This window comes from Sander vitreus, chromosome 5, assembly GCF_031162955.1.
Source record: "Sander vitreus isolate 19-12246 chromosome 5, sanVit1, whole genome shotgun sequence".
NCBI lineage: Eukaryota > Metazoa > Chordata > Actinopteri > Perciformes > Percidae > Sander > Sander vitreus.
Genome location: NC_135859.1, coordinates 3,602,691 through 3,617,312, shown reverse-complemented (window position 1 = coordinate 3,617,312; position 14,622 = coordinate 3,602,691). Strand labels below are relative to the sequence as shown.

Below are 14,622 nucleotides of genomic sequence, written 5' to 3'. Positions count from 1 at the left end.
GACCAAGGACCCAATAAAAGAAAAAAGCGGACCACCTAAGTGAAAAAATATCCCCCAAAACAATAGGGCTCCTACTTTAACAGTATATTACAAATGACAGCCAAATGAAATGATAGCTTCCTCACTCATTGTCTGTGTTGCCGTCTTAATGAGGAAGAATGGTGCTGCTTATGCTGAGACATCAGGGAAGCAATGTCTGTCTGAAGCCATCGATCCATCTTGTCAGTTGACAGTAACCGTAAACTTCATTCCTCCGTATATCCTTCACGTCACGCTGATCATTTGAGACGTAAATTGAAGGCATTGTCACAAAATGGTCGGCTTCATTGCTGAAGTCCGACAACACAGAAAAACAGCCAATTCAAATAATAATGTTTAAATGTACACACAAGTTTATTTAATATTGAAAACAACAAATCTATGTTCCTCACTGTCTTATAGAGTCGCTTGCAGACAGTTTGGGAAACACTTTTTTTTTATTTTTTTTTATTTTACATTAAAAACATATTTTACCAAATGACCACTCTTTGAGAAAAACTGACAGGCTACCATACATGCATGGCGCACTTTTTATTTTTTTACTAGCAGGTGAGTGGTGTAACAAAAGAACAGAGGACGCCAAATAAGATAGAGCCCTAGCTGAAGCTTTCTATTTAAGATTATTTTTTGGGGCATTTTTAGGCCTTTAATTCTACAGGACAGATGAAGACGTGAAAGGGAGAGAGAGAGGGAATGGCATGCAGCAAAGGGACGGAGGTCGGAGTCAAACCCACGGCCACTGCGTCGAGGAGTAAACCTCTATACATGTGCGCCTGCTCTACTAACTGAGCTAGCCAGGCCACCCTAGCCCACGCTTTCTATTCCTTGTTGTGAGACCACTCGGAGGTTACTCATCAAATTGGAGGCACAAATCAGTGAAATTATGCCAATGACTTTCCTAGGTTGACCATCACTGCACCACAACAATAATGACCATAATTGGTTACATCTTGAGCAGAAAATAAAGTCACTTGACCAAACACTTTGTTTTCACTTCAATGTTTTTATTTATCGCGCAACATAAAACAATATTGTGGGGTTTTTACCACATACACTATGTATTCACATGATACACCATACAGCTACAAAGAGAGAGAGACTGAACAAAAACACTTTTTTTTTTTTTACATACTGCATCCTTGACATGAAAATAAAGAACCAAGAGCAATCCTAAAACTCAAATGTAGCTGCCAGTTGTGTAGGTTCATTTTTCTTTTTTTGTATGGGCCAGGGTCCAAGTCTCTATCTCAAATTTGGAGAGTGTTCATTAAAGTAGGTGTTCAATGGACTTCTAAAAGTCGGCCACACACAGTGAGATGCATATCTATATCTGTATGTGTGTGTATATGTATAGAATATACAAGGTGTTAAGAATAAGAGAGGGGTGGAGTAAAAGAAGTGCATGACCAGGGAGAGGAAGGGAGGCAGTACACAATTACTCTTCTTGTATTGTTCAAATATCTTAGCATTCAGTTAACATGAACATGTACAACATACTCCAAAAACCATTTCAATAGCCTTTGGTACTTGCTGTACCAAATGTGAAACCCAAAAAACTGTCCTCATATATGATTCTATATCTCATCCTAGTTTTAATGAGTTCAAGTACAATATGGAATGAATATTAATAGAGAATGTGATCAACTGTTTGAGTGCCACCCCTGCCCTCAAAAAGAGATGTAAATTTGTAGCATCGTAACAAAAGACTTTTCATAAAGTCAGCACCTGGGCAGCTTCCCATCCCGTGAAACTGCTTGAATCAAAAGTATACTTCTCTTGACATTCGAAGAGCTCAGAAAAATATTTGTGGTAATCATTTATCCCTCACACTTTTTTACACAGTGAATTTTAAGGTGCAGCATCATAGCACCAGCTGACTGACCCCCTCATCTCGGTTCGTGTTTGGGAGGAGGCGTCTCATGACAACCATCCACCAAACTTGCGAGACATTTAGAAATGTACAGTCATTAAGATATCATGTACACTGTATCCTCAGCACCCATTGTTAGGCAAATGTGTGTGTGTGTGTGTGTGTGTGTGTGTGTGTGTGTGTGTAATGTTATGGTTAAAGAGTAAAATGGGCTGTCATTCCAGTCCCAGCCCCTGCACCAGTCAAACTACTGTCGGCCATGATGTGTGTATCATATGATGAATTATTACAAACTAGCATGGTATCTAATCTTCCACAGGGGCATCATGATTTTTATGCCAATTTCATACTTAATATAATGAGAACTAGAATAGATAATGATAAATACATCTAAACAAGCAGGGAGGCGGTCTCTTACCTGATAGTCTAACACAACTGACAAAGATTGCTGGGCTATTACTCACTAAAACATCTCTCTCTGATTCCCCCCCCCCCCCACCTTTGGATGCGTCCCTGCACATGATGGGTGGTACATTTATAGGGCAACTCTACTGATATTAAGGGAAGAAGTTCAACATTGTGGGGAATATTAGACTTTGATGAGAAGATCAATACCACTCTCATTTATGTATGCTAAATATAAAGGCTACAGCCAGCAGCCATCAGTTAGCTTAGCATAAAGACTGGAAACAGGGGAAAACACCTAGCTGAGGTAACTAAATCTGCCTAGCAGCACTTCTAAAGCTCATCCATACAAAAACTGTCAATCTTACAGGTGTTTATGTGCCAGACAATGTCTTGGCTGGGAGCAGTGACTTCCTGAAGTCTCTGCTGGTTGCCTAGTTACCTGGAAAAAAGTCTGGCACGTAACCACCATAAACCACAACTTGAACTTGTTTAGACTTGGTTTTTTTTAACGGATTAAACAAACAAGATATCATGTGTGCTGGTAGGTGGATTTTGTTACCTGTTCACCGAACCAGGCTAGCTGTTTCCCCTGTTTTCCATCTTGGTGCTAAGCTAACCAGCTGCTGGCTCCAAATACTTGTAGTATCAATCGTCTTCACCGAACTCTCGGCAAAGGAAGTGAATAAGCATATTTCCCAAAAATGTCAAACTATTTCTTTAAACAACAAACAACACATATCAGGTTTACGGCTACCTTTCTAGATTTGTCCTTAGCTTACTGCCAGTAGATCACTGTCGTTGAGTTTTTTAAGCTTAAATTGAAATTTGATTGGGGATCCTCCAGTTATATTGACTGTCGTCAGTGAGTAAGTAAGTCAAGTGGGGTTTCATGTTACATAATTGGGCTGATGAATTTGTGACAAGTCTCTGTCAGTTACATGCTGACAAGGGGTACAGTACTTACGAAAGCAAAACCACAGTGTTACTAAGCACACATTTACACACAACACATTGGGACCAAGTGTTGTTTACTGTTGTGGAGGGCTGTCAGAGACCTCAAAATACCCCCTTGTCATTCATGGTTCAGGTACTATCCTCACCAGTTAAATAATCTTACCTAAATATTTTAATATTTACATTTTTATCTCTCTCTTGAGAAAAACAAAAAAACAAAACTAAGCTTCAAGTTGTCAATAATCGGCTCTTTCTTTTTGTCATTAAAATCAAGATTAAAAGTGCTTTTATAAATCTTTTCTTCTCTATGTACAATTTGTATTAGCTATATAAAAAAAGATGAAAAAAAAAACAATAGCATCAAAGACAATCATTATCATCATCATCATCACCATGTAGTAATAAATAAGAGTAAAAAAGGAGGTTAAAATGAGTGTGGAGATCTAGAACACACAAAGGGACATATGCATGATTCTCTGCCCTCAGTAGCAAGTTGTGATTGTGACCAGTGTCTCTACAGCGTGAGGTAGAGAGCTGGAGACCCTCGGGAGAGGTAACAGGGTCTTTCACAGATGACCAGGGCCTTGACTCAAACAACCCCCCAACAGCCAGGAGTCAGCCTGTATCCAATTCTATTAGACGCTCATCTTCATTTTCGACACGTTGCAAGTAAACCATGTCACTGCTTGAATTCAATTAATCAAATAGTAACATGGTTGATGCCTGAAAACAAAAAAGGCTATCCAGGCTCTCAAATAGTCTCTCTCTTTGGCTTTTCCCATGCGTTTGAGTCATTTTAAGACACAACGCATGCAAAGTGAGAGATTCATTGATTCAATGCACTTGAATTTGGCGCCAACTCCCAGAAGCTACAGTCATTTTCCAAGGTCTCCCTTTAGCTCTTAGTACTATTGTTTGCTCTGTGAATGGGTTACGAACAATGCACTGAATGACTGTGCTTTCTCTGCCCTGTACAGTGTACTTAGTTTGAGACCAAACCACTTTGCACCAATAAACTGCAAAAAGCACCTCAAAATGAACCAGTTGTCGAGCCCAATGACAGAGCTGAAACTACAGGGTGGTGACAAGGTGCCTGCAGAAGGAAGCGCCTCCCTCTGCTCGAAGATGACAGCACCATGCAGAGGAAGGAGTGGGCCTTTCACAGTAAATCAAGTGTAATAATAGGAGAGCACCAGAGTGTGTGTGTGTGTAGGAGCACCAAAAGCACTGCTGTCCCAACACTGTTTCCTTCTGCTTAAACCCAGGATTGGGCTTCCCAAAAGCTTCTCTAGACTTCATTCACATTTGTGCCACAAGGGGACAAAGATCAACTTTCCCTTGAGCTGCTTTGGTGAGTCCCATCCATGGTCAGCAAACAGACTGTGAGATCCTCCTCTACTGGCCATGGATGGTTAAAGTAGCAAGGCAAGGCTCTACTGGCTTCTGAATGGATCTCAAGTGCTTGCAGGTTTGTTTGTACAAACCAATTTGAAACGGCAGTCACTGCTGCCCTCTAGAGTTTATACTCAGAGGTGCTCACCCCTACTTGAATGTTATAGTAAGATAAAGTATGCCACCTGTGGCAGATCTGGGTCAAATGGCATTTGCAAATAGTATCACTTATTTTAGCCGCTGTGAAGTACCAGATATGGACAGTTACAGGAACACATGACAAGCAAAGGAAAGCGTTCGTAAGCATTTCCTCCACCGATGTCTTGAAGCAATAAATCATCATTCTGCTACTCCATCTCGGGCAAAACAAATTCACTTGCGAATACTAGTTGAGCCAGATTAGAGTTAGAGCACCTAAGTACAGCATCAAGTGCCATGAAGATTAGTGGAATGAAAATCTATCAGAGCTGGAAATTGAGCACCAGTCGAAAGCTGGAGGGATGCAGAAGAGGAGGAGCACGCCATCTAACGACAAGAGAAGCAGCAATGTTTTCTCCAAATGTGATTTAAATGGCAATTGCAACTATTTTTAATCTGGGCATTATTTTCCTACGTTTTGCATCATAATGCTCGGTTTTGTCTATAACTTTAAAATTCAGTGTTAGCCTTATAGGGGCTCTTATAAAACAAACTGTTAAACCAAGCACTGCTCTTCAGCTGTTTTCATGTAATATCAAAGAAACAGCCTCCAATTGAAAGAGTCCTTTTATGTGTTCTGCTTCTTACAGTGGTCACATCAAAAAGGTACAGTATAATTGTTTGTATCAGTGCAAATACAACTGATGAGATTCTGATATACGCTGCTCAGTGCTTTGACAGCTGACTTTAGTGGAGCCCTGTCTTTCCTTCCTTCTTTCTTCTGTTCTCACCAGTTGTGTAGATAATAATAGAATATATTGTATTTGTACATAATGCTGGGAGACTGAATTGCACAGATTTTCCCAACTAAAACCGAAATGATGAAAATACTAAGATCCAGGCAACAGAAAATTAAAAAAAAGGATTTTGGCAGGTTCCAGTACAGTGTTACTGTCCTTTGTGTTTTGTGCCACATTTCCACTGCATGGTACGGCACGGCTCTACTCTTTTATGGGTTCTCCATTAACAAAAGTTGTGGATAGTATCTGGTACCACCTTGGCTAAGGTTCAAAGCGAGTTTAAACACTGCAGACCACTGATTGGTCAGAGAGAATCGTCACTAGTGTGACAGGGGACATCCTGCACAAACCTGCCATTTTAAAATAGCCAAGTTACCGTGACTGCAATTTTGTTATTCACTCGCCCCAGATTTTAAAAGATGGCAGCCCGCGAAAACTACGACGTACACTACGCTGTACACTACGCCGTACAGTTGACAAAGTGCAGGAATGTTGCAGATGAAAAGATCCAGCGAGTATCGCATGAATGATGTCACAGCAGTTTCACGCAATGTCAGCATCCAGCTGAGAATCCGGCCTACACTAACGGGGTACTATCTGCAGTAAAAAGCGAAATAGCAACTGGTACCAAAAAAAAATGTAGTTGACTCAAGTCGAGCCGAACCATGCAGTGGAAATGAGGCATTAAACAGCAGTGCTGCTGCCTAAGCAAAGTACATTTGAACACAAAACTAGGAAATAGAGCCCAGGTTAATAATAGTTGTAATTATCTTTTATGGAGGGCTAAACTGCCTTAAAATCAAAGATACATATCTGTATATGTCAAAATAGAGATAGATATCTAAGGCAAGCCTAACGGAAAGGCTTTTTGTTTTATATATATACGTACATATGAGTACTGTAACATTGATTTGCTGTCTTGCCAGGCAGATAATGGCTCCTCCTCCAAGTACAGCTGGAAGATTGACAAGAACAAAGAAAATCAAAAACAGAAAGAGGGGTACACATTTTCCAAACATGGAAAAAGCAATTGTCTGAGTCTGACTGACTGAGACTGATTGATTTAAAAAAAAATATATAACCAAAAACAATCACATCATTAATAATAACATTAATGAAAACAGCAATAATAAAAAACAAACAAGTCTTCATTATCATAATACCTGTAATAACAACATTGACAGTAACAATAGCAATCATAATAATATTGATAATAATAGCAATAATTAGAATCATTAAAATTCTATGAACAAGAAAAAGCAATGGAGTTCCTCTCCAGGGAAGAGAGAGGAAGAGCACCACAGGCAGTGTGTCTGAAGCCCAAACCACTGCCTGACATGAGGTAAAAAACAATAAAAATGTCCCCTCCTCCTCCAAGTGGACTGCGGAGGGGGCAGGATGGAGAGATGCCAGACTGCGGGACGGCTGAGAGACATTCATCCTGCTCATCGCTCTCTCCAGCCCTCCACTGCACCACTCTGTAGCTATCAGTCTGTTTGTGTCTGTCTGACCTCAGACAAAGTGGCTGTAGGGCCCAGTGAGGCGGGTGAAGGCATAGGGAGACACAGTAACCATAGAGGAAGTGTGGAACGTGGGGGCTAACCGTGTCACTGGCCCCTCCCTCTTGTCTATACATTGTCCAGGTCCAGGACTGGCACCTGCCACCGTAGCCCCCCACTTGCGTTTCTTCCCAAGGGCCTTGATGTCATCCTGGGAGAGGCCAAGGAGAGCTGCTTCCTGCTGCCTCTGCAGCGCTCGCTCTGCCAGCAGCTTCATTTTGGCCTCCCATATAGCCAGGCCGTGCATGGGCTGGTTGAGGTTCTTGTGCTGGTAGAAGACCAGGGAGATGCGGGTAGGGTGAGAGCGATCAGGCTTTTTGAGAGGAGTGGTAGCATGTAGTTCCCGACGGGCACATTCAATCAGGATCGAGCCATGAGCGGGTGCTACCGCTACGCCACCAATGTTGGGATCCAAGAAGTTGTGCTCACTGTCAGACCACACCTCATCGTCATCCTCCTCACGACCCTGGGTGCTCTCAACATCACTCTCAGCCCGGCCAGGATTCCAGCAGGCCTGATCTGACTGCTGCAGGGAATCAGGGAAGAGGCGACCCTCAGGGGCAAGGGACGGGGTACTGCCTGCCAATGAACCTCCACAAGACTTCCAGGCCTTCTCTTGGAGCCCAAGGGGAGTGGAACACCGACTTTCCCCAGTCTTGGACCAGATCTTGTCAGGGTAGGCTCCTGCAGGATTGCTGTGCTTCAAACCAGGGCTATGTGCCATAGGCCCCATGGCCCAAGCATTCGGCTGAGGACTAGGACCAGGGCTGGCCCAGTGCCTGGGGGTTCCTGGGCCTGGGGTGCCTGGCTGTGGTGTAACTAAGCCTGAGTGAGAGCTGCCAGGCTGTGGTGTACCTGGGCCAGGGGTGCTTGGGTGTGGGGTGGCAGGGCGTGTGGACACTTGGTGTATGTTACCTGGGAACGCTGTGACTAGGTGAGGGGACGGAGATGGAGAGGGAGGTACCTTGAGTGACGGCGATGGGGCAGGGGAAACCATCAGGGCATTTGAGCCAGGGTATGTCCACTGCTGGGGGTAAGGAGAGGGCTGTCGCTGCTGGGGATGCTGGTGAAACTGCTGCTTGTCCGGGTTCAACAATGAGGCTTCAGGACTTAGTTTAGTTACGATACTTCCATTAAGCTTGTGCCCAGGCCAGGCTGCAGGCTTGGGGGTGGTGCTAGGTGTGTTGACACCAGCCTGGCTCTGCATTGTGCCTTCATAGACTGGCACATCCATAGGCTCCTGTTTGATGACTGGAGTGCCTCTGTTGGAGGATTCAGAGCAGACAGAGGAAGGACGGGACTGGTTGTAGTCTGCAGGCTGGGTGTAAGTGCTGTGGTGGGCTTGGTTGGCTTGCTCTGGGTGGCTGGGGTAGGACTGGGCCAGTCTGGCCTGAAGGCTCTGAATATCAGGCTTGGTGTCAACCTGGACAGCCTTGCTGCCTGCTTTGGGCAAAGAGCCATTTCGACCCTCGTAGGTCCTCAGCTTAGGGGGGAAAAGTGCATTGGGTGGATAGTTGTAGTAGCCATAGTGCATTGCGGGCAGATTGTGGTGGTAACCGTTTACTGCGTCTGGTGCAGAGGGCTGGCCAGTTGGGGGGAGGCCTCCCCTTGCATAGTAGGCAGGGTGTGGATAGATGTTGTTGAACGGGTCTGTTGCCTGCACAGGGTATCTATCTATTGATCCGTTGAAGGGCTCCTTCTTGATGTTAGGCTTCACTTCCTGTTTTATAATTGCTGAATGTTTAAAACAAAGGAAAGGTAAATTACATACTGAAATTTAAATGCATTTTAGTTTTTAATTGTTTATGTCTTCTGTTTTATTTGAGTTCTGTTACACTCTGCTTGCAGATTAGGGTTAGAGTAAATGTAAATTTACGTTACCTAACAAGGCCCCAAGTCAAGTAATTTAAAATAATGATACAGTCTGGACCTCTGTTGACCTCAATCAAAGTACATTATGAGTGACACAACAACAAACAACTAACCTTTATTGCCTTGGAGTTGAGGAGAACCGGTGATGCAGACCTCAGCCTTGACCACTGTTTTCTCTGGTGTCTCCCCTGCCTGCTGCATGAGTTTGTTTTTCTTCTTCTCCGAGTTGGCCTTTTTGGCCTCCAGTCGGCGCTGTCGGCAGGACTTGGCAGGTTCGGGCAACTTGCGTACCTCACGGCGGAAAGCCTGAAGCACATGGATGGCTCCCGTCTGCATCTTGAGACGCTGGCCCTCTTCACTGCCAAACTCATCAGTCTGGGAGATCCTGTAAAGAGGCAACACATGGAGCTGCTCATCCTCAGGGATCTCCTTCAACGAACGGTTGTCCTCCTTAGTTAAAGTACACACCTAACAGAGAAAGAGTGGGAAAGCAAGATTAAATGTAAACTGTGTTAAGCTACAAAACATCAACACGTTTTATTTTACTTATTCACAAAAAGAACAGTATATAATTTATTCACCCCTACAAAACACCCAAAACACAAATGTAAGAGTATGGTGAGTGATCTTACCACTGTGCAACCATTGTAGAGGTTGTGCTGGTCCTTGTGAGCGTGGGCACAGAAGTCCATGCAAGCAGTGACTCCAGAGAACGGGCGGCCTTCCTTCAAGCCCAGCCTGCAGTCTGGAGCCTTCGACTCTGTCTGGCACTGAGGAAGAGGACATTCAACATTCAAGATAGACACACATACGTCTGTACGTAGGCAGCACTTCACAGGTGTTATTTGTCATTTTGAAAAAAAATTACTTTTATAAGTTAAGTCAATCCCTATCAGGAGATTTTTTTCTGTTTCTCAGTCTTTGTGCAAAGAAGCAAGGAGTGTTATTATTTGACAGCCAATGTCTGAATGGTCTGGTGTACAGTACTACTCATTGTGTGTGAGGAAGATGACAAATATAGTTGCTGGCAGCATGAGGTTGTTATTGTGTAAAGACTGTGATGGGTATTTGCCTTTACAACAAACCTGGTTACTGAAGGCCTGCGGGGCCAGCTGCTTGTACAAAGGAGCCACCTCAGTTGCCAGATGCTGGAAGTTATCCCTGAGTTTGTCCTCCTGATGAGCACACACATAGATCACAGGTCAAAACAAAACAACACACAAAGCCACAGAGCTATAAAACAGTAGCTTAAAATTACAAGATTTTTTTATTTTATTTTTAAAACCTCACTAATTCAATATTAGCATATTTTTATATTCTTATTATTCTCTTCGTATAGTTCTAAACAACAAGTGGTTTTTAGGTGATGAGTACCTCTTCAGGGCGATCTCCTTGTAGCCTGAACTTGCGCGGTATTTTGCTTCGGGCGTACTTACAGCCATTAAAGTACATACTCCAGGAGCAGCCAAATGAGAAGGAAGCACCACAAGTTTCACTGTCCTTGCCTTGACATGCACAGGTACGACTGCAGGGGGAGACATTGAGCACATTCTCAGCTTCATGTGTAAATGATGTGTAAATGATGTGCATCGTGTTGTACACTATATTTTAACTGGGTTGAGTGGGATATAACAATGTGAAACAGAGAAATCTCATTTGCGCAATATTTCATTTGAAGCTTGGTCTTCTTAGAAGTGTCATAAACAAATATCTTTTTACTTTATCTTACATTTATATATGTGTAGCACAGACAGATAAAATTTGACCTACTCACATGCAATTAGTTAATAGGCTAATATAGGTTAAAGTATCTAACTAGTGTAATAACTCAGAGGCTGCTAGGAGGGGAAGACTTGTTTTCTAAACCTAGATAGTGAATGCTGGCTATGTCTAAACCAGGTTAAACAAGGGTGTGTCAACATCCATTCATAGCTAATTGTGGGAGTGGGATGTATGACATGGACAATGTGTACACAATGTTTGTTTTTCTGCATACAACAATATTTGCCTTTGCTCTATGTCTCTGGAGTACTTTTCCATGTCACAGATGCCCACATGAGCATAGATTATTGGTGTCATGGGTCTGCCTGAAAATTCTGATAAAGATTACTTGAGATACTGTAAAACAGTTTAGCACGTGCCTAAAAAGATAACTCATACAGGTGCAGTGAAGGCATAGGAATGCAATATAATGCTGAAATCATACAAACTGTCTGCTCTCTGCACATCCACAAACTTGTATGTTAGAAAACCAGTGTGAAAGATCCCATCAGCTACTCACTCATCATTGAGGCCACAGCGTCGGCTGGTGGGGTTGCCATATTTGGTGAGGGTGACACTGAGATCGCTGTACAGCTTGTCAGCCAGGGCCCTTGGGACACCTTCCCAGGCCATAATGAGGATGATGATGACAGCGTTGGCACAGTGGTGGCCTGCACGCTGACGCACCAGACACAGCAGCTTCTCTGTCTCGCCGCTACGACGGATCACCTGACAGGAAACAGAGCTGATCATTATTTTATCCAGTGGAGGTGAACACCCTGGCTCTTTACCAGCAACGCCTTAATTTATGCTCACTAGTTCCACTACTCTAATTTTTATTCACAATACTTACAACTAAAATGACATGCTGCCAAATCTTCTATTGTCTAATTCTGGAGTTACTGAATTTGTTAGAAATAAACATTTGTGCCTTCAAGCAGGCCCCTTTAGATGTCCAATGCTTTTTACTGAACAAGACACAATGAGAAACAGTTGATGATTCTGCATTTTGGAAGGATATTTGATACCTGTACTGAAATCTGACCTGCTGTGGTGACTGGATACCAATCCTAAATCTGCTTATGATGCTAAAGGTTAAATACCTATAGCTGGAGAGTCTCATACTATAAAATATACTAGTGGACAAAGATTTTAAATATTCAACATTTTGCTTCTCGTAACCTTAATAATTCGTTCCTTGCAACAGTTTTTTCTGTCAGTAAAGATAAATGGCTATTGATATGAACAAGCCTGCTCGCTTTCACTTTTATTATCTCTAAACTCCCCCTCTCTCTGTCTCCAACACACCCACACTCACCCTCCCTCAGTAGAATGGCTGTTTTGAATCCATAAAGTCATTAGCAGGATGTGTCAGGGGTGACACTGGAAGGGAGGCTGGGCAGTTGTCACAGAGTGAGACCTAATATTTATTTACTCACTGTGGGTGACAAACTTGGCTAGGTGTCTCTCCAGGACCTCTCATTATACACACACACACACAGGCATACATCTGTTGTTGATTGGCTGTCGTTGTCAGGTGGGACGCAAGTCTAAAAACATGTTTTTTTTCTGCCTCTCACTTAAACACAATCAGGCTTTGACTGAGTTATTAAAAGCCTGTCAAAATGTTATTGTTTAAGAGTCATGGGCTGTTATTTTAAAATGTAAACTCAATCAAAGAGTTGTGACTGTGACAATACCAAGTCTCAAAAGACAAATGCTTCTTATCCCACAGCAGTCACCTACGCTAAAAGTTGTGTAATGTAAGGCTCTTTCAAAACTTCAAACACATGGCAGACGTGATGCGATGCTACTTACCCACTTAGCAATAGGACATCCTTGTGAGCTTTTTCCCTCTCTGCCTGTGTACACCACCTTCTCAACCCGGATGGCATCTCCCTTCTCTCCATACCTACACAGGAGGAAAAACAATTTAGTTCTTTTAAAGTTCTTCCACTTGAACACTTGGTGTTTGGAGCCAGAATGGCTTCTCTTCAGATCAGATAGCACTGATGCCTATCTGTAGGGCCCTGACACACCAAGCTGACACTCGAGTGGCCTAAACCTAAAAACACACTGTAATCTTTCCTGCGTAGGGCCCCAAGGGCCACCAAGCCGACCTCCAAGGATTTGCTGACTGACTGATCAAACGCTCTGCATCCTCCCTTGTGTTGAAAGTTGCACTCTAACACACAACAAACACTACACCTGACAGCCTGTTGACCAGCAATATGGATGTGTGCTTTGTGCCTGTATTCACAATCCAAAAAACATTCAAATACAGCCTACATGTCTGTGTAACAAATCTGTCTAATGCTTAACATGAAAAAACACTGTAAGGTGTGGAACTGAGTTGAACAATCTGACAGCTCAGATAAGATTTGCTCAGTTTGCCAAATGGTTGCTGATAAAGGTCAACAATGCCACTCAACAACAAGTAATAGGAGACATTATGCAGTTTTTTTAGAGGTTAATCAATAAGTTAAACATTGATCTCATCGAGTGTGTTTGTTACGTTTTATGCCACTTATTGCTTTTGCAAATGTAGCTCTAAATCTGTTATTTTGTAGACTGTGGGAGTAGTAGTTTATGTCAAAACTGACATAGACGGGCCAACCTCAGCAGCACTAGCTGGTGAGGAGTGCTCACAAGGCTCTGCTGAGATTCACACAAGCATGGCAGAGCAAACCAGAACCCACTAGCCTCCACACAATGCCAGTCAGAGGGTCTTCTCTTGGAGATTTTCTGTGCAGGTGTTTGTGACCACATGCGCATGAATGAGCTTATTTTGTGTACTCAAAAAAATCACAAATTTCTATTTGTTTTGTTTTGTGTGTTTGTTTGTGAACACCTGCTTGGGCAAATAATAGAGATTACTTAATAGTAGTCCTAATCGTGCATTTGTGTGTTGTGTGTGTGTTGGGGGGGGGGGAGAGAATAGGAGAGATGTCAGAGGTTGGGTTGGGGTGGGAATGGGTCATCTGAACTTGTCAGAGGTCTGCTCACAGCTCAGATCAGGTCTCCTGCCTGCTTGATACCTGCCATTGTGAAAACTTCAGGCCAGAGCAGATTTGGTGTGGCAGTGAATGAAGGGGCTCCTCCTGAATAGGAACCAGCCCGAGGTGGCTCAGAGAGTGGGAGGGGAGTGGGCTCTGTCACCACAGGGGTGGCCTGCTGGAGTCAGGGGTGGGTCAAAGGTCAGCTATAGGGACATCGGGGCCTTAACTACTTATGTCATCTCTCAAAAAAAAGAAGAAGTGGTCTCTGGTCAAACAACCCCCCCACCATCACCATGTGCTCTCCAGGGACTAATGACTCATAGGTCCTATTAAAATCCAGCCTCTGTGAATAACAACCAAATGTGTGCCCCAGTACAATGTTCTGAACTGTTACCTTAAAGCATAACACAATGTGTCATCCGGTTATAGAAGGTTACACCGAGTACACGTTTTTTTCTGCATTCTGAGGTTACAAATAAGAGACACCACAAGACATTGTCAGAATGTGTTAACCAAGCTATGAAAAAAATAGCAACTCTTCATTCCTTGAAAACAGTTGATTGATTAGGATGATTTAAAGAGGCTGTAGCTGCACTTTGGTTATTAAAATTACCATCTGAGGAGCTGTTCCTTGCTAAATTGAATAAATATTAATCCTATGAAGATCAAAAGACCAAACTCAATCTGTATTTTTATTATCAAGTTTGCTGAAGCATAACAGACAAAGAAACAACAGCTTATTGGAATGGTTTGGTGAGGCTGTCTAGATAGTACTATGTATGTGACATGGGTTACATTAGAGTGCCGATGGTTAATGCTAAATGGCATCT

The 14,622-nt window shown here is 43.0% G+C and overlaps 1 protein-coding gene across 1 annotated transcript in view; it reads right to left on the bottom strand.

The window, feature by feature from the left end:
• Positions 1-1,022: 1,022 nt before the first annotated feature.
• The window catches only part of tet3 (tet methylcytosine dioxygenase 3), a 36,337-nt gene continuing 22,737 nt past the window's right edge, over positions 1,023-14,622 (bottom strand). The window contains 7 exon segments of the mRNA XM_078250077.1: positions 1,023-8,894; positions 9,146-9,500; positions 9,665-9,802; positions 10,118-10,207; positions 10,407-10,557; positions 11,314-11,522; positions 12,612-12,705. Coding sequence (XP_078106203.1) covers positions 7,114-8,894; positions 9,146-9,500; positions 9,665-9,802; positions 10,118-10,207; positions 10,407-10,557; positions 11,314-11,522; positions 12,612-12,705 — 2,818 coding nt within the window. The 3' untranslated portion in view covers positions 1,023-7,113.